The 19255-nt window shown below is 32.9% G+C and overlaps 1 protein-coding gene across 1 annotated transcript; it reads left to right on the forward strand.

Annotated features, from left to right (window-relative positions):
- Positions 1–642: 642 nt before the first annotated feature.
- LOC132733629 (uncharacterized) lies at positions 643–17011 on the forward strand. The gene is made up of 15 exons (XM_060720292.1): positions 643–801; positions 2653–2760; positions 3704–4831; positions 7054–7199; positions 7736–7866; positions 8444–8570; positions 9231–9479; positions 9884–10145; positions 10934–11041; positions 11611–11689; positions 12123–12233; positions 12603–12734; positions 13935–14024; positions 15377–15549; positions 16350–17011. Exons 1-15 carry the CDS (start codon positions 718–720, stop codon positions 16482–16484), a joined length of 3063 nt encoding a protein of 1020 aa, XP_060576275.1. The 5' UTR covers positions 643–717; the 3' UTR covers positions 16485–17011.
- Positions 17012–19255: the final 2244 nt, after the last annotated feature.

Genomic DNA, 19255 nt, shown 5'->3' on the forward strand with positions numbered 1-19255 from the left:
TTAAAAAAATTATGCAATATTCTGTAAATAAAAAAGTAATAAGAAAAATGCTTTAAAAGAGGATTTCCAGAAAAAATAGTATGCCAGATACACAATTTTGTATTTTCTGACCATTTATCAATGTAATAAGTTAACATAAACAGTTCCACTTGCATTAACACTTTGAAATATTGCTTTTCTATAAAAAGGTCACTGAAACTGGGCCGTCACAAAGGCAGTCGGTGCGTGGCTTGGATAGTATACATGTACATGACCACGCCCACTTATTTTTATAAATATTTTTTTTTTCACTAATAAAATATTTTTTCCCTCAAAATGTTTTTAAAATATCTAATTTTCAATACATCAACAAAGGAAAGATTTTTTTGAAAAATTTCATCCCATATGTACTATAAATATAGTATACTATATTTAAAGTATATATGTAAGAAATTTTTAAAAACAGTTTTCCTTTTTTGTTTTATTGAACATGATACATTTTAAAAACATTTTGAGTGAAAGAAATATTATATTAGTGAAATAAAAATTATTAAAAAAAATAAGTGGGCGTGGTCATGTACTATCCAAGCCACGCACCGACTGCCTGTGGGCCGTCACCGAAACAGGGCATCAGCTTGTATTTAGTACTTTGGAACCTGCGCAGAGTACTCTCCAATAAGGAGAACTTTCTAACTTTCCCGGAAAATTTGCAAATTTTAACAATCTCTAAAAAACAAAATGATCAGGAATCTGATACTGACATCTCTTGTAATAGTATGCATTCATCTCACTGGTGTTGCCTTGAAATCGTCTGATATTGATGTAAGTACATGTATATCAAGTCTTCAAAATGTAAGAAATTGTGTACTTTGCAGAATTTCATATGTTTTCGCGACGATGTATACATTTTGTGTGTATTAATTACAATGTAGTTTACTTTTCTCTCTTTTTGAGAAGTTTCTGGTCCAAAACATGTTTAACACTGCAATATAAAATTTCGCGGAACAAGATTACGTTAAATTATGAGTATGCATAATTGTCAGAAAAAGTTGATCTGGATATTTTTTTTTACTTTGTTCTGACATGGAATCAACACATTTGTACATGTACATGCTTAAAACATATTTATCACATGCATTGTACTGTGCTGCTTTTATGGCTCTGTAAATACAGTATTGCACATCCGAGAATATATTTTGATGTGACGTAATTTTCTTACATAAACATAGCTTAAAGGCCTGGGAACAAGTATAAAAGGCAGACAAGCAGAAAAATGGCCACTGCTGTTGAACTCTGTATGCTGTCTGCTAGCATAATCAGAGAGAGATAGAAAAATGAAATTTCAAAATTTAGAGAGACATACCTCATATTATTTGCTATAAATTGGCACATCACTTCTTTATCATGTAAGCAACATTCCTTGAAAGTTACAGATCTCTGTGATACTTAGAAGTACTACTTTAAAAAAATCTTTTTTTGAAAACAGTTACAAAATCCAAATTTCCCTGTGTATTTGATTGACAGTTGTACAGAGGTTATGACCTTTCTCTCAGCCAACTACATCTCTCTAGGTATAAACATTCTCACAGTAGAGTTTGATAGATGGCGGGGAAATAAATACTAAGGCAATAAATACTACTAGAGAAATACTATGCAAGCAATGAACTTGAATTTTTATTTATTGATTGTGTTATATTCCATCCCTACAATCATGAATTTGTTAACTTGAAATGACATCATAATAAGTTAATTGTTGATATATTGATTGTTCTGTAAAAGAAACATATCACCCAAATGTGCATCACTGTCTATTCCCACAAGTGGCCCATGTATGGTTCACCAACTGGATTCGGGAACCACTCCCTCACAATGTTTAAAACACATTTCGGTATAATATCACGCCTGTGCCACACATATTTTCTAAATCGCCTGTCCCCTTGTAGAGCAGCAGTTTTTGCTTTACTTTTCATAACCATAATTTAGTTCACCAGAATTCATAAAAAAATAAGTTTTGTTTCCCAAAAAAATAAAAGAGTCAAGTGGACAAACAGATAAATGTAAGTTACATTTTTTCTATATACAAGGCATTTCTAAACAATTAGTATTTACTGTTTGTATATACTGACTATCACCGATTTCATAAATTATACTCTTCATTGTAAAAATATGTAATTGCAATATACATCCTGACAGCACTGCTATTACCTTTTCATCAAATTGCAAAATCATTACCCCCCAATAAATACACAACTTCTTTATCTCTCCTGAATGCTGAACTCTCCTATACTATTGCAGACCACATGTTTATATTTACAAGCATGCTGACCTCAGGTCATGATAATAAAACCCCGCCTCTTGTACCTAATATGCTTAATGGCCATCCGTACGGATATCTGAGTTCACATTCCCCGGCCTTTAAAGATGCGCTAAATGTTAGCATTATACTGTAGGGGCAACAAATGAAAACTGGTTCTTATTCACTTCAAACAATCTTTGTTTTTGGTATGTGATAAAAAGAATATTAAATTTGTGTAAGTTTATTAGTCATTACTAAATTTATTGAACTTATTGACAGAGGCAAGCATAATATAATTTTATTCAACTCGTTCAATAAATTCAGTATTAAACTTACACTCATTTAATATCCTCTATTTTCTTATTTCCATTTACCAGATAAACTTTATAGATAAGCAGCGGAAAGCGCTCCTAGATAAAGGCATACAGTGTTCAATGAAGAAATACACTCAAAGAAATCTTGATCACCTCAGACTTAACTCAAAGGTAATAATTAATAACACAAAATCTTAATGTTGTTATGGAACAACAGTTACATGACATTTCATAGTGATAAAATGGTTTTCATAATTCCAGGTTGCTTATACATTAATTATTGATAACACTGATGGCTCTGGATAAATATTGTTTTAGTTTTACTGTTTTTACAAATTTACTTTGAGGAAAAGGGAATTGCAATTTAAAATCTGACAGTCTAATTTCTAAAACAAATTGATACTGATACTGAAAACAACATGTGATCATTTTTAGAGAATGAGTTCTACATGTGCATTACTTTCTTAATAACAACAGTTTAGAATTGAAGTTAAAATGTAGCTAAAAAAAATGTTTGAGAGCAGGGCATATATATATATGCATGTGAAATGTAAACATGTGGCATGGCCGAGTGGGCAATGCGTCAGACTAGTAATCTAAGGATTGCTGACCGTGTGGGTTCAAACCCTGTCAGGAGCCAGCCGTTGTTTCCTTGAGCAAGGAAAATTATATTCATTGCTTAGTACTGGTTGGTTCCAGGAACGGATTCGAGAGTGTTTCAATAAGCTTACAGCTTCCAATACAATCAAACTAAAATAAATTTGTATAAACTAAATGTAAACAAGATGAAGTTAAACAGTGGAATGATAGTTTTCTGACGTTTAAGTTCTAGTTTATGCTGGAACAAAAAAATGTTTGTCCCAGTCAGTTTTATGCAATAATTAAAGAATTATTTATTAATAATAGGTGTGAACGGTGATCCAGTGATCTTAGGACTAACAATACCATTATATTGTCAAGGTCTGAATCACGAAAATCTGGGTATCTGAGTCATTGTTACAGCCCTAACCTTGTTGTATCTTTATTAATGATATTAATCAAGATTTGTTAAAGCTTATTGTAATAAATAAATTTAAACTATTAAACTTTTCTGTTTCCTAATTTCTTCTTGTAGAATTTAGAATATACGGTGACATGTGTTCTAGAAGGTATGAAAGAAAAAGACCTGCAGACCTCAGGGACAATGTGGAATATACTAGGAACATTGTTTCAAGATCTGGGGCAGAAATCACAAGCAGCAGTTTGCTTCAAACAAGCAGCCAAACTTACTGGAAGGATATCTTCTCATGTAAAAGAGTGGTCATTCATAGGGCCTTTTGTTATTGGGAAAATCGAAGTGGATGGTGACCCTGTGGAAGCATTTGGGGGAATCAGAAATGTCTCAAAAACAAGATTCAAGAAAAATGTCAAGATGTTTTCAGAATTGTTGCCTGGAGGAGAAATTCAGTGGAAACACATGAAGCAGGCAGCTGTTGACAAAGCTGTTCAGATAACTCCTGCAATCAATTGGAATGACTTAGTCAGTTCTTTGGGGTCAATGGGCATTACTGAATGGCAGGGTTGGGTGGTCGGAGAATTTGAAGTTAATGAAAATGACCTTAATATACTTATACAATGTGTTGGTGTTCATACTATCTATGTAGACAATATACCAGTAAGCGGAGATGTTTATCATAGGGATAAATACTGGTATGGGGTCAAACTTGACTCTGGTCTTCATACAATTTACATCAAACTTAGAACGAAAGGAAATGCTCAATTTTTATGTAAACTAAAAGTTCCAAAGAACACCCTTGAAGTGTTGCCTGCTAGTTTTTTGCCTGATTTGGTTGATGGAAGACTGTTTAGTCAATATCTTACATTCCCAATTGTAAATTATCATAGATCAAAGTATCTTAAAATTACAAAGGTTACACTTTCTGATTTGAATTCCAAACAAACAGAAATCCTAAATACACTTGAAGTTCGTCTCAAAGATACAAGTGTTCATATAGCACCTGGTCAGATTTATCCAATCATTTTAAAGTTAAAAGTCAAGGGCATTGACACTAAGGTTATTTCAGGATGTTCCTTTCCGGAATCATCTTGGGATATAGAATTTAATTTAAAGTTTACGACAAGTGCAGGTTCTGTTATGTTGCCAGTACAGCTCCGGTGTCGGACTGGGATACAGTCATTTTTGTTCACATTTATAGACCATGATGGGTCAGTGCAGCATGCAGCAGGCATTCAACCGTTACAGGTATAACTCTCTTTCTTATTGTAGAATTATAATATACTGCTACAGTCAAAAATGCTGTTTTTGTGGACTCGTTGTACAGAACTATCACAAAGTCATTATGGAAAGTTACATGTGCTCTTCCTCTGATGTTTCCATATGTGGGTTTGAATTGTTTTATTTTGCTATCCATTGAGCCAGCTGTCAAAGGGTTTGTTTTTACAACCCATAAGAAACATCAGAACATATTGTAAAATTTGTTCTATGGCATTGTCCATCCATACAAACATATAGATACTTAGAGGGCTATGGGAACAATAGGTAACAGTAAATTTCCTTTGATGCTATTCGTTCAGTAAGCTCTTATGTGGCTACTTTTTCTCTAAAGTGGCTAAAAAATAAAAGAGAGAACAATTGAGAAGCCACTTAAATATCAAACTTTGAGCACGTCCGTCTGCCCGTCCTTCTGCATGGTCTCAAGTGACATGGGATGAATATCTGTGTTCATTCCATACATACAGACTGTACTTGTTTAATTTTTGTTTAATGTGAATACTGTTGCAATAGTTGAATGGAAAAAAAACACATTGGCAAAATTTGGAACCCCCCTGCCTCCGCCCCACCCCCTCCAAAAAAAACATCTAAATTATAGCAAGAAAAACACCCTAAAAACAGCCAGTTGTGATGCATGCATTCTTTCAATGTTATTTTATATCTCTATTCATCAGCATATAATTATGTTAAACTAAAAATACATGTATTTCTACATTCATTGTACATGTACATGCTTATTTAATGACAACTGTGTAAAACCTAGACATTAGAACATGATAAACTTTGTTGTATTTTTAGCTCACCTGTCACAAAGTGACAGGGTGAGCTTTTGTGATCGCTTTACGTCCGGCGTCCGTCCGTCCGTAAACTTTTACTTTAAATGACATCTCCTCATAAACCACTAAGCCAATTTTTGCTAAAAAGTTGCTAGTTTGCCTTTTTTTGCCTGATTTGGTTGATGGAAGACTGTTTTAGTCAATATCTTACATTCCCAATTGTAAAAACTATCATAGATCAAAGTATCTTAAAATTACAAAGGTTACACTTTCTGATATAAATTCAAAAAAAACAGAAATCCTAAATACACTTGAAGTTCGTCTCAAAGATACAAGTGTTCACATAGCGCCTGGTCAGATTTGTCCAATCATTTTAAAGTTAAAAGTCAAGGGCAGTGACACTAAGGTTATTTCAGGATGTTCCTATCCGGAATCATCTTGGGATATAGAATTTAATTTAAAGTTTACCACAAGTGCCGGTTCTGTCATATTGCTGGTACAGCTCCGGTGTCGAACCAGGATACAGTCATTTTTGTTCACGTTTATAGACCATGATGGATCAGTGCAGCATGCAGCAGGCATTCAACCATTACAGGTATAACACTCTTTCTTATTGTAAAATTATAATATACTGCTTCAGTCAAAACTACTGTTTTTGTGAACTTTCACAAAGTCATTATTGAAAGTTACATGTGCTCTGATGTTTCCATATGTGGGTTTGAATTGTATTATTTTGCTATCCATTGAGCCAGCTGTCAAAGGGTTTGTTTTTACAACCCATAAGAAACGTCAGAACATATTGTAAAATTTGTTCTATGGCATTGTCCATCCGTACAAACATATAGATACTTAGAGGGCTATGGGAACAATAGGTAACAGTAAATTTCCTCTGATGCTATTCATTCAGTAAGCTCTTATGTGGCTACGTTTTCTCTTACGTGGCTTAAAAAACAAAAGAGAGAACAAATTGAGTAGTCACTTAAATACCAAACTTTGAGCACGTTCGTCTGCCCATCCTTCTGCATGGTCTCAAGTGACATGGGATGAATATCTGTGTTCATTCCATACAGACTGTAATAGTTTAATTTTTGTTTAATGTGAATACTGTTGCAATAGTTGAATGGACAAAAAACACATTTGCAAAATTTGGAACACACCCCTCTCCCCCCCCCTAAATTATAGCAAGAAAAACACCCTTAAAACAGCCAATTGTGATGCATGCATTATTTCAATGTTATGTTATATCTCTATTCATCAGCATATTATGATGTAAAACTAAAAATACATGTATATCTACATTCATTGTACATGTACATGCTTATTTTAGTGACAACTATGTCAAACCAAGACATATGAACATGATAAACTTTGATGTATTTTTTTATTTATCCTTAATTAACAAATATATCATCACAGGACTGTCCAGGTGGAGTGTGTCCAACTATGTTATCACTTCACGGAACGACAATACCTCCACAGAATCAGGCTGATAGCTACAAACATATGGTGAATGGCGAATTTGTGTTTGGTTTTCCTAAAGCTTGGACATTAGCTCCTACCAGGTGAGTACAGAATTTTCATTTTTATCTAAAGCAACATATTTGCCAAAGAAAACACTTAATTTTGCTCCTAACAGTGAAGCATATATTACAAATTTTTACCAGTAAAATTTTATATATTGATTGTGATTTGGTATAAAATATAAAGGAATTTGTCATAACAATGGAATGTGCCATCATTCTAATTTCATAGTTTTGAGATTATTTTATATTTAATCAATATGAACAAATACATTCATAAGCAAACAAGTTGTTTTTTATGCCCCCCACTTTGGGTGTGGGAGCATTAAGATAAACCATTGTGTCCATCCCATTGTCTATAGACTGACAAAATTGTGAATTGTGGGAGAGTTTGTGTTCTTTGAACATATTTCTTGTTTATCAAAATCCATTGTAAATAATTGCAGTCTTTATCATATCATGAACTGAGACTATGGCAGTTTTTTTAGCTTACAGCAAAAGATATTTTTAAAGTATTAAAGCTGAATCACAATTCCTTGTATTCTTGATGTTTTATATGTATATTTTATTAATTTTAGACATGGTGCACACAACTGGGAAGGCCCAGGACTGCTGACAGCTATCTCGGCATTAGAAAGTCTGGAGGAAATGACGTCTGCTGCTGACTGGATTGTCAATAAAGCAGACAGTAAACGTGTTGTATATGCAGGTATCTATAACAATATATCATGATGATGCCTTATCACAATCGTTAAGTTTCAATTTTTCAAATATCTTGCCTCGCACAGCTGTATGTTTGAATCATGCCATAAGTTTTGAATACTCTTATGTGTGGAAGCTATTCAGTCAGTTTACAGAAGGTCAGTGGTTCTTATAGCAATGGTTCTACTTAAAGGTTTCAGCTCTGGCCTGAAATAATGCACAAAAGAGAACCTATAAAATCTTCCAACACCATAAAAGTTAACAGAGAATATTAGTAATTAAAAACATTTATATGACCTAGTGTTAATGGTTGTAAGCTTTTATTACTGAGCCATCAGATAAAGTTTATGTTGCAAACAATTGTATATATATAAGATCATATAACCAGTCAAAATTCTTATTGCTGTCATTGATTGAAATAAGAATTGATTGATGAATTTGCAGTAAATTTAGTCTTTACTGAAAGTAAGCTGGACCGACTGTCAAGATGAGATCAAAAAGTAATTTAAAACAACTTAAATGTCAGACAAGCAAACAAATAAGCAGCTTTATGAATATTGTGGTTCTTTGATTATTGTTTTAAGGTCATTCAATGGGTGGTCATGGGGCATGGCATATAGCCACACACTACCCTGATAGAGCCCTAGCACTTGTTGCACTGGCAGGCTGGATCAAGAAGGAGGAATATGGGGATAGTAACCTGTTTTTCAGGTATATATACAGTCAAACCTGTACTAAAGACCACCTCTGAATAAAGGTCACCCTGCAAATATAGGTCACTCTTTGACAACCTTTCATTGATTAAATAGAACAAAGTAACAAAGCCCAGTTGTCAATAAAGGCCATTTTCTGGTCTCTCCCTTTGTTCACATGTTTAACTGTACAAATGTATATGCTTTTGTAGGGGTTATGATAAAAGGAAAGTTCTGAGTTCTTGCTAGAGAGTATTGAGGTTATTTATACTATATATCTATCATCAACTGATTCAACATTTTCATTTTGTCTTCATTGAGTGTTTATTGTGAGCTTACTAATTTATATTTTGTGTGTAGCAGACACATTAAATGTTGTAAAACATTGAATTTTATGTTGAACTGTGCCAAAGATGTTTAAGTTCAACATAGGCATGACCAAATGTCACAAAATATTTGAAGGATTTTGAAATGAGAAATGCTTTTTAATAGAGAGTTCGAGTGAAATTGTTTATTAAACAGAGTTTAAGTGTAATTTCATTTACATAATGAAATAAGCAGATGTTTGATGTATATTGTGTATTTTCTTGACTCACTTTGTTAAAGTTATGTTCAGGTAGATTTTTTCTTTCATGTTGAAGCGGCCTCTAAATTAATTTAAATTTTTTTATATACATAGACATGATATAGCTACCAGTCATGTTGAACCGGCTACGAAATTTATACTGGAGTCTTGTATTGTTGAAAATGATGCCGATCAGCATGTTACCAATCTACATGGTGTTCCGGTTGTACTCCGGATAGGTGGCGCTGATCGTACGGTTCATCCATGGTTTACTAGGAGAATGTACCGGTTACTTAGTGAGCAAGGGATGTTAGTTAACTATACAGAGGTGACTGGAAAAGAACACTGGTGGTGGGATACAGTGTAAGTATTAAATAATTAATTATTTAATTAATTTACTCAAAGTTATTGTTATTGTTTCTGCTTTTTTTATATATTCAATATACTGTCATAAATTTATACCATTTAATGAATTAATCTATGTTAAGGTCAAAGAAAGAGACATAAATAAAATGAAATTAATATTGAATTTTGCTCTTATTATAAAATAAACCTCTTTCTCTATTTCCAATGTTAATGAATGGCTGCAGCAAATGATTGCAAAATGGTCCATAACAAAATTGTTGGTGAATGTACCATTAAAATCTAGGGCAGGTACACACCATACAAAACTTAAAGGCATAGTTTTAAAGGGTATTATGTTTAGTTTAAAAGTTTGTAATGTACAAGAGTGTAAAGTAACAACTTTATGTCCATTTATTTTCCAGAGAAACAAATGACGGAGGTGCAGTTAATGATAAATACCTGAGAGATTTTGTCAATGGTCATATAGAATCTTACCTGAGCAAATCGGAGGAGACTGGTTTCTGCACTGCTGAAACATGTGACAGTCCATCATCATCAGGTGATCAGTACAAGTACCAGTCTGTCTCGTTTAGACTGGTTTGTTATAACCCTGCTCTTGGAGAGGGCATGTATGGGTTAAAGGTCATACAACAAATAACCCCTTACAGAAGATCAGAATTACAGGTCTGTTGAATTTCGTATATTTTTGGGATTACTATTCTTTTGATAATAGAATTCTTAAAAAGGGGAGATCCTTTGCAAACGATGAAAACAAAAAGAAAAAAGGTGAAAATTGCAGGCTTGGTTTTATTCAGTCTGTTGTTGAGAAACAAGTGTAACATCTATGTCAAGCCACCTTTCAAAGCAGTATTTAGTTTTCAAAATTAGTAAGTATTTGAACAATAATCCACAAGGACCAGAAAATATAAACAATACTAACATGGAGTTCAATGTACAAGGCAACTTTATTATCAGCTGCCATGCAGCATTAAATCCTTATTCATATGTTTGGCACAAGGCTTATAAGCCATGAATTTCTTTTGATATTATAAACATATGTCAGCCTTGAAAGATGTTACTCTGTTGGTGTAACTATTTTGTTTGAAAGAGTCTTTAATTTCATCAATATAAAACTTTCTCCTTAGAAAAGTAACTCTTTGTTGGTTTTTACCTCGAATATTGGAAGAATAGGGAAAGCTATTGTACTCCCCCTGGTGACAGAGTCATACTTTGGTTAAGTTTTTGCATGCAAGTCAGTACCTCCAAAGCTACTAAAGGGTTGAAACTTACAAACTTATCTACACTATAGGTCACTGTCTAAGATCATTAACTCTTAATATGGAGTTGGTAGAAGTTTGGACTTTTTCAGAAAACTAAGAAAATTCTACATTATCCAGGCTCTTGTTTTATTGTCAAGCTATGAATATAGTTAAGTTGAGCATGCAGTCCTACCAACAACTCTTGTTTTTCAGGTTACAGTGTCGGGTAGCGAAATTAACATGGTATCTCGGAATGTGTTACGACTCAGCATCTCATCGTCTCACATAAGGAAAATTCAGTGGCATCAAGCCAATCTCAAGGTAATAATTTAGCTATTATCAATGACTGGATGTTAAAGTAAATACATTAATAGTCCAGGATTCATACACTGACTTTACAGCTCTAATATTATATTCTCATATTCAGTAAGAACTTCCTAGATTTCAATAATTTATGGAATAAAAATAGTTTAACTAAAGATGAGCATAGTAAATACCATAGGATAACGGTATCTTTTAATATGATTGAGAGAGAATAAGGGATCCTCTATTTTTATATTATAGCAGACATTTATATGTGCAAATGCTGTACCATTTTTAGCTCAACTATAGAGATGATATGGGGTGGTATCCTACAAGTCAAACTGTCAGCAAATCTTTTAATTTTGGTTTTATGTGAAACTTGACTTTAAATAAACTATTGAAGGTATTTATATATATCAAACTTCATACCTAGGTCATGGACTGGGATGAATTTTTACATAACAATTTTCATTTTGAGAAACGTTTCGATAAGATTCATTTACATATGTCCATTATGTCATAATCCTGACCAAGGTTTATAACTAGCATTCCCTTTTGTTAAAACAGTACTTGGTGCTTGTTTTCAGATTGATGGAACACAGATTTCTTCAGATGAAATGTCACTTTTGAAAGAGATTGGACAAATAGATCTTTGCTATAAATCAGGTTTAAATAACGTTTATAATGTATAAAAATTTACAATTTATTAACATTTACACTTTAATGTACTATGCCACTATATATTTTGTTCTCTAAAGGGACTCCACTGAGGTTTTATGACTTGATGGGACTGGAAATAACTTTCCTATATTAATGTTCCATTTATATAACTAGACCTTCATCAAATGGTATACAAAAGTCAGAAGTCCAATCATATAAATAATTCACAGTGGAGTCCCTTTAAATTACAGAGACTTCGTCTTCCCTAAAGTGTAGTAATGAGTTATTCATCCTCTATTTAGAAACTGCTTATCAGAAGTTTTTCTTATCTGTTATATCCATGCATGATTCTTTCTAGTTGAGTATAAAAATATTTGATAAAAATGCAGCTTGCAAATATAAATTTGACAATTAAATGTATACATCATTTTGATTTCAGGAAGTTGGCAAAAGTGTGAAAACAATGATGTACATAGCCATACTAGTAGAGGACCCCTTACTCTTGGACCAGCTAGAAGAATTGCTGAAAATCATTTTAAAATAATATTGGGTTAGTATTCTTTCATAAATGACTTTTCTCTATATCTGCTAAATGTTTAATACATAAGATTTTTTCAGTGAATTTTACAGGCGATATTGAATCATACTGGTATTCACAATTGAAAATAGTATCTTTTTTTCACAAGTTTATTTTTAAACCTAAAACCATGCTGTATGGATGAGGAATTTAAGTCTGGTTTTGCTTGAATTAAGGAAGTTGAATTTAAAAATAGGGGCAACTATGACTCAGTGGTTAAAGTCTTTGACTTCTAACCATGTGCCCCCTTGCTATACTGTATATTCTTTATTTTTTTTGGATATGTATATAATAAATACATGTACATGTATGCTAACTAGCTTGTCTCTCTGTATGATGCAGGTACACAAGGTTCAGAAGACAGTCAGATGTACATCCAGCAGGCAGCTGTATATATCAGTAACCTTTTCTTTCTTACCTCTGACACAAGGACCGATATCGTAAAAGACGTAGATGTTCAGCAATCGGATTTAGGTGAATGTATAGTTTAAGGTGTTACTCTCTTCTTCTGATGATCATTAACATTCTACTTTCTAGTATTTCAGAATATTTCATTTCTTTTGTTACATGTTTTGTTACATGGATGAAATAATTGTTGAGATGATCAAATTGCTTGACTACTGAAAGAAAGTGACACATTTGATAGATTGATTGGTTTATAGAATATCAAATATAATACTGATTGAACGAAAGGTCCAAAAGCCTACAATCTTAATTTGTTGCAGAGATTAGTCAGGACACTTTAAACAGAAAGATATACAAAAGATAATAAAGAAGTATACTCAGAAATAAATCATATTTTTGTGCTTTTCTTCACCCAGTTTAAATGAAAAGTGTTGCAAGACTGAAAGTTTTTGGACATTTTTTACAATTTGAATAATTTCTTTTGAAAAAAGGAGTTAGTGAAAATTAAGCATTTTAAATATTCATTAGGCCATCCTTAAAAAAATGTTCGTTTGCAGTAATGCGACCGACTCACAAAATTTGCCCCTACTCAATTTTTTTTTCATGGTCTGGATAAAAAAATAATTTTTTTTTTTAATCAGAAAATTATGCCTTGTGCTTTGTTTTCGTTCTTTTAAAGGTTAATAGAAGAAATAAAATGTAGTTCTTATTAAATTAGAATTCAGTTATCAATTTATTAATTGTTACCAGATTATCAAAGCATATATTGTCCAGCATTTTGAAATTCCATGTTTATTTGGGAGTACAGTTCAATAAAAAAAAAAAAAAAAAAAAAAAAAAAAATCGACCTACCTACCCACCTTGAAAATTCTGGGTCGGGTTACTGCAAACAAACATTTTTTTAAGGATGGCCTTATTGTTAAATACAATAGAGATGTATCATTTGGATATTCTTATAATATATAGCTTGAAAAAATAATGTGTATAAAGTTCCAAGGTATTTAGTGTGAACATTAATTTGATTAATAATATTTTGTTCAAGAACATTTTATTTTCTGCTATATATAGAAATATGTTATATCGTATAATGTACAATGTATCTCATATTTGAAAACAATATACTTATTAAATTCATTTGTAGCTTGTGGTTTTGAATGATTCTAAATACTCTCAACATTCTATCAACATACTTATTAATTGTATTTCAAACTTAGCATTATAGACCAATTCACTTTAAAGTAAAATGTTTGTGTTTATTATTTTATGTAGCTTCGTCAAATGTAATTGTGCTTGGAAGTGTAGATGAAAATATTCATACAAGATCTCTGCTACACAATACACCATTACAATATCATGAAAGTAAGTCTGCAAGTTTTTTTATTTTTGTTCACTTGTTGTTTTTAAACCTTTTTAGGGGAAATCTTATTGAGTACCAAGGCATTTACTTATATGGTTTACATACTGTTTATAGACATTATTATAGTGGAATTTTTTTATGAGCATAAGTGAGATTTTTAAATACAATGTACAATCAAAGGTCTTACATAATGACATTACAAAAGTAGCATGTTCAAGTACATTGTATATTAATTTTAGTACAAAAATGCTAGTGGTCAACTTTCAATTACTGCATACAATATTGTGTACATGTGTACAATTAATATATGTTACAATGAGTTAAGTGTAAGCTTTCATTTAAGTGCATAAGCAAGATTAACTAGATCTTTACAATAGAAATTGTACCACTCTTGATCTGACCTTATTCCTTCTGTGTATGTCTTTTGTCATGTAAACAAATTATTTCTTTTTGGTCTTCCTAACTGTGTTATTAATCTGTGTCAATAGTTTACTTAAGAGTAGTTGTCAATGAGATGCTGAAGTTTTTAGAATGCTTGTTACCTGGTGTTAAATACCCATCTTCTTATTGTCCACATTTTGTTCCAGGCTTTTAACTTTAACCTGTTGGCAGCAACTAGTTTAAACCCACATGGCTAGTGCATATCAAGATCAGCTTACATGTCTGTGCTGCTATTCAGTCAGTACTTATTTTGAAATTTACCCTAGAAAATGGTTTTGTCCAGATTGAAAGATGGATATATCCATTAAAGGAGCTACACTGAGATCAAAAAGTCTAAAACCATGAAATTTGAATTTCTTACATAGATCATGACTGTGAAAAACTCAAAATGGAAAATCTGCAAAAGAAATATACACAGGATTAAATTGAATATTGATTTTTTTTAGCGATTCTTAGCCCAATTTGATTTTTTTTTTGTCATTTTAAACAATGAAAATGATTATTCTGGAAACAGGGGAGTAAGTGAATGATCTGAAAATTTGCACAGAAGTAATTGGTCCAGACCTACATCAAATGGTACACAAATCTCAGGAACTATTTCTAAACCCTTCATGTCAAGTCCCTTTAAAGATACACTTTATTTACATGAAGAATGGAAAAGGGTAATTTAGTGTTAACTATGTAACATTGACATTGTTGGATTTATGAAGTACATTTGAGCCGTGTCACGACAAAACCAACATAATGCGTTTGCGACCAGCATGGATCCTATAACAAGAAAAGAAACTGATAGCGAACAGCATGGATCCTGATCAGACTGCGCGGATGCGCAGGCTGGTCTGGATCCATGCTGGTCGCAAACCCATTATGTTGGTTTTGTCGTGACGCGGCTCATTTTTTTCAATAATTTCAGATGCAATATCTCTTGCTGGATGCAGGTACTCGTCGCCTCGGACTGGTGTCCTCACTTTGACCCCGAATGGTGTAAATCATTTAGCACTAATATTGTTTGGTCTAGACAGAGAAGGAATGGAAGATGTTGTTACTTTAGCTGCACCAACTATACCTCCCATGACAAGATCTCCGGTAAACTTCAATTATCATTTGACAAGCTCCTTTATTGTAAGGTATTTCATGTATATGTGCAGTTTTCTATCAAAACATGCTCAAGGTGAGCTTTTGTCATCTCTCACTATATGTCTGTCTATCCGTCTGCAAAAACAGGATCCTGTGATAAATTTAACAGTACTTTGAATATTTTCACAAAATTTTAAACAAAGGTAATTGGTAACTATAAAAATTATGCCATCAATTTACATTTGTATTTAATTATCTCCACTTTTTTGTGAAAAGAAGTGGAGCTATTGTAATAATCTTCTTTTTGGCATTGGCATTAGTTAATTTCGTTACAGTCTCTTTTCTTTGAAAGTATTAAAACTATTCACTCCAGACTCTGTAAACATGTTAATTGTTACTTAAGGATGCCATTTAAAAGGGCAGATAATCTTAAAAGTATATTACCCACAGTTATACCACTTTTCAACTGATAATTTTAGCCCTGGTTAAAATTTTTGTCAAGAATTTTAGCTCTAGTAAGCAATTTTATTAGCATCCATTTTCTCAAAAACTTTCAAAATTATTCACTTTAAGCTTGATGAACATGTTTACCATCTAAATATGTCACCATTTCAGAAGAGCAAATAATGTATCCTAAAAGTCATTTTGGCAAAGTTACACCCCATTTGTTAGCTCACCAGAACTGAAGGTTCAAGGCGGGCTATCTGTATCAAAGGGTTTCTGAGTTACATTGCGTGCAAGTAATGACATACATGTATGCTGACAAGGGGGACGTGCATTTTTTATAAACATCTCATGTTTTATTTCAGTTTTCCAATTTGGTGCCAGATTATGTGATCACAGGGCCAGACTTTGGTCCTAAGGGTCCAGGAGGATATTTATGTACTGGTTTCTATGGTAACCAATGGGAATACAGAGTAGATTTGTCATCTTGTGTTTGTTGATTTACTGTGATATATTACATTAATATTGTATACATGTATTGATTTCTCACATTAAATGTGTGTTTGAATGTTTGAATTTTAATATAATTTACATTTATTGTATTTCTTGTTCCTTGCATGATATGTAATTTCTGTACTGTTTGTAGCTCAAATTGCATTTTGAATGCACCATTCCAAATTTAAATATTGGCAAATCCATTACACAATTCTGGGGTAAATTATTCTTTTAATCTGACCACTTGAAATATTACAAAATCATGCAAGATTTAGCCATATTAATGAACCATGGTCTGAGAATTAACTATTTAGACAAATTAATTAATCATGAGGACTACCATTATGTGTGGTCACATCAGTAATTCAGTATTACATATTGTATTTTTATTAATGGAAAACTTTGAAGGTCACATTGACAATCAATATAAAGGCTTAGAGTTTTAAGTGCTATTTTTAAGAGGCATTTTTTCTGTTATTGAATGTATTTTAATTTTATTTATGGTGAATAAATTGTGAAAATATGACAAAAAGGGTTTGTGTCTGTTTCCAGTTATTAAACTATAATAATATATTGTGTACTCCATGTACCAGATTAATAATATCTGTCATATGTTGTGGTTCGGACCGGAATTTCTTGCATATCAGACTGGCGTTTCCGTTAGTTTTACCCATGCCGGAAATTTCATCTGGCATGGGGGGTTCCAGATGAGTCGCGTGCTGTACAATGGCACGATAAAGATGACGTCATTTTACCGTTATGAATGATTTTGTAATTCATACGCTGTTAAATGAAAGTAGTTACGGTTGTAATGATATAAATTTTCATTGAAAATAAAGATAAAGAATTTAAAATATAATGGAATATGGTAGAATATGCAAGAAAAAATATCTGACATATGTTTGCGGTTCGGATCGGAATATCCGTCCCTCGGTCACCCGCCCATGGCATTGGTAAAACTCACGGAAACGCCAGTCTGATATGCAAGAAATACAAGTTAAAACTCTGTATACTCTGCACAAACAACTTTAGTAGGATGACAGTCGGGGCTAAAATGAACAAAAAAACAACAAAAGTTGTCATATATCAAAGAGTATTGCTTGCAGTTCATGATTGTGCATTATTCCCTGTTATTGGTGTTCATAGATTAAGGTGTCCAAGATGGCCTAAGAATTTGATTTGAAATGATGTCATAAAAATTAAAGCTTTTGCATTTTTTGGTAGCACACAGTATGCTTTTCAATCGACAGTGATTTTACAAAATATAATTTTCACAGTAGCCGGACTATATTTAAATTGGGGACGAAAAGAATGTACGAGTTTTGTTCATTTAGTTATGTCACTGATGCGCCTCCGTACTGTATGGTATTGAGAATCACGTGGAAATAGTGGCTATTTCATGCGGACGGGTTTATGAGTAATGGCACGAAATTTCACAAATTTTCGTGCAGTTTTTCGAAAGTTCTTGAAAATCCGTTTGTGTAGTCATTTATACTATAGCTATATGAAAAAAAAATTTGAAAACTGGTCAATATGTGATAATTCATTAAGGGCCTACATAAAAGGTCGCGTTATCACGATCAGCTTCACAGATATATGACGAATCGTGTAAGATACATGGGTACTATGTGTTGTCTAAATGGGCCCACTCCTCTTGACGGAAAAACAAAAGGCCACTCGTGTATAAATTGCCAAATATCCTTTTAAAAAGTACAAAATTTGTGACAATCATAGTATTTCCGAATTACCCAAAGGTGTATTATGAGCCCCAGACGCGTGTCAATATACCAGGCATTGCCAAACGGATAAAAAAACGCGGGAAAAAGTTTTGTATGCCATATTTTTCCATACTGATATGTACCTATTGTTCAAATTCCTGTTTCAAATGGACAAACATTTACTGGTACAATAAGCTGTCAAATGTGTCAAAAACGTAGTCCTACCGCCGGACTTTTACATAGAAAAAGAAAATGTGACACAACTTCCTCAAACGCCTTGTTTACCGGACCTTGGTCTCTGATTTTTCTTGTTTACTTTATTGAAGAAAACTATCAAGGTGCGTTAGTGTAATTTTCCATTGTCTATGTGTATACACGGTGTGTCCCCCTCCCGAAAAACATTTCCTTAAAATATGTTATTTTACTCTATGCTCCTTATGATCACCCACGGCTACACCTCCACCATCATCACCACCGCCGTAGACACCTCTGACATCATCATCATCATCACCACAACCAACGCCACCTCTGATCATAATCATCATCAAAATCGTGTTTGTTAAAATATTTTAACTCTATTTCAGCTTTGTATTAAATGGTAAGAGTTTAATCCCATTATTAAGCCAAAAGGCACAGCTATGCCCCGTATACGCAGTTTTTGCTGTATGCATTGAACGTTGCCCATAAACTTGGTCCCTCTGTTTATGCGTTGAAAATCACCGCATGGATGATGCGTTGAAAATCATCGCATGTACGTATGAAGCGTGAAAACGCAGTTGTTATTGGCATTCATTCAGGGAGGAAAAAATAGTTAATTTCAGCACCAAAGTTTTATAACAAATTAATTAACCGATTTAATTCTGAAATTTTAACAGGCATCAAGTCAGTGTGGCAATACCACGTGACATTTACGTCATTTTTGGCATCATTTCCAAGACAAATATTGCTCGATTCGGAAAAGAAAATAGCCGTAAATATTTTATTTATGTACCAATAACTTTGGGATATGCACCAGTCTACGGGGAAAAATATAAGCTTTCAACAAAATATAAGATCTT

This window comes from Ruditapes philippinarum, unplaced genomic scaffold, assembly GCF_026571515.1.
Source record: "Ruditapes philippinarum isolate M1 unplaced genomic scaffold, ASM2657151v2 ctg337_1_1_1_1, whole genome shotgun sequence".
Classification (NCBI taxonomy): domain Eukaryota; kingdom Metazoa; phylum Mollusca; class Bivalvia; order Venerida; family Veneridae; genus Ruditapes; species Ruditapes philippinarum.

Bases quoted from the DNA above. Each gene is read 5' to 3' on its own strand.
- LOC132733629 (XM_060720292.1), top strand. From the start codon at position 718: ATGATCAGGAATCTGATACTGACATCTCTTGTAATAGTATGCATTCAT. The intron at 12,234-12,602 runs GTTAGTATTCTT...TGTATGATGCAG, and splicing joins TCATTTTAAAATAATATTGG to GTACACAAGGTTCAGAAGAC. The intron at 15,550-16,349 runs GTAAACTTCAAT...GTTTTATTTCAG, and splicing joins CTCCCATGACAAGATCTCCG to TTTTCCAATTTGGTGCCAGA.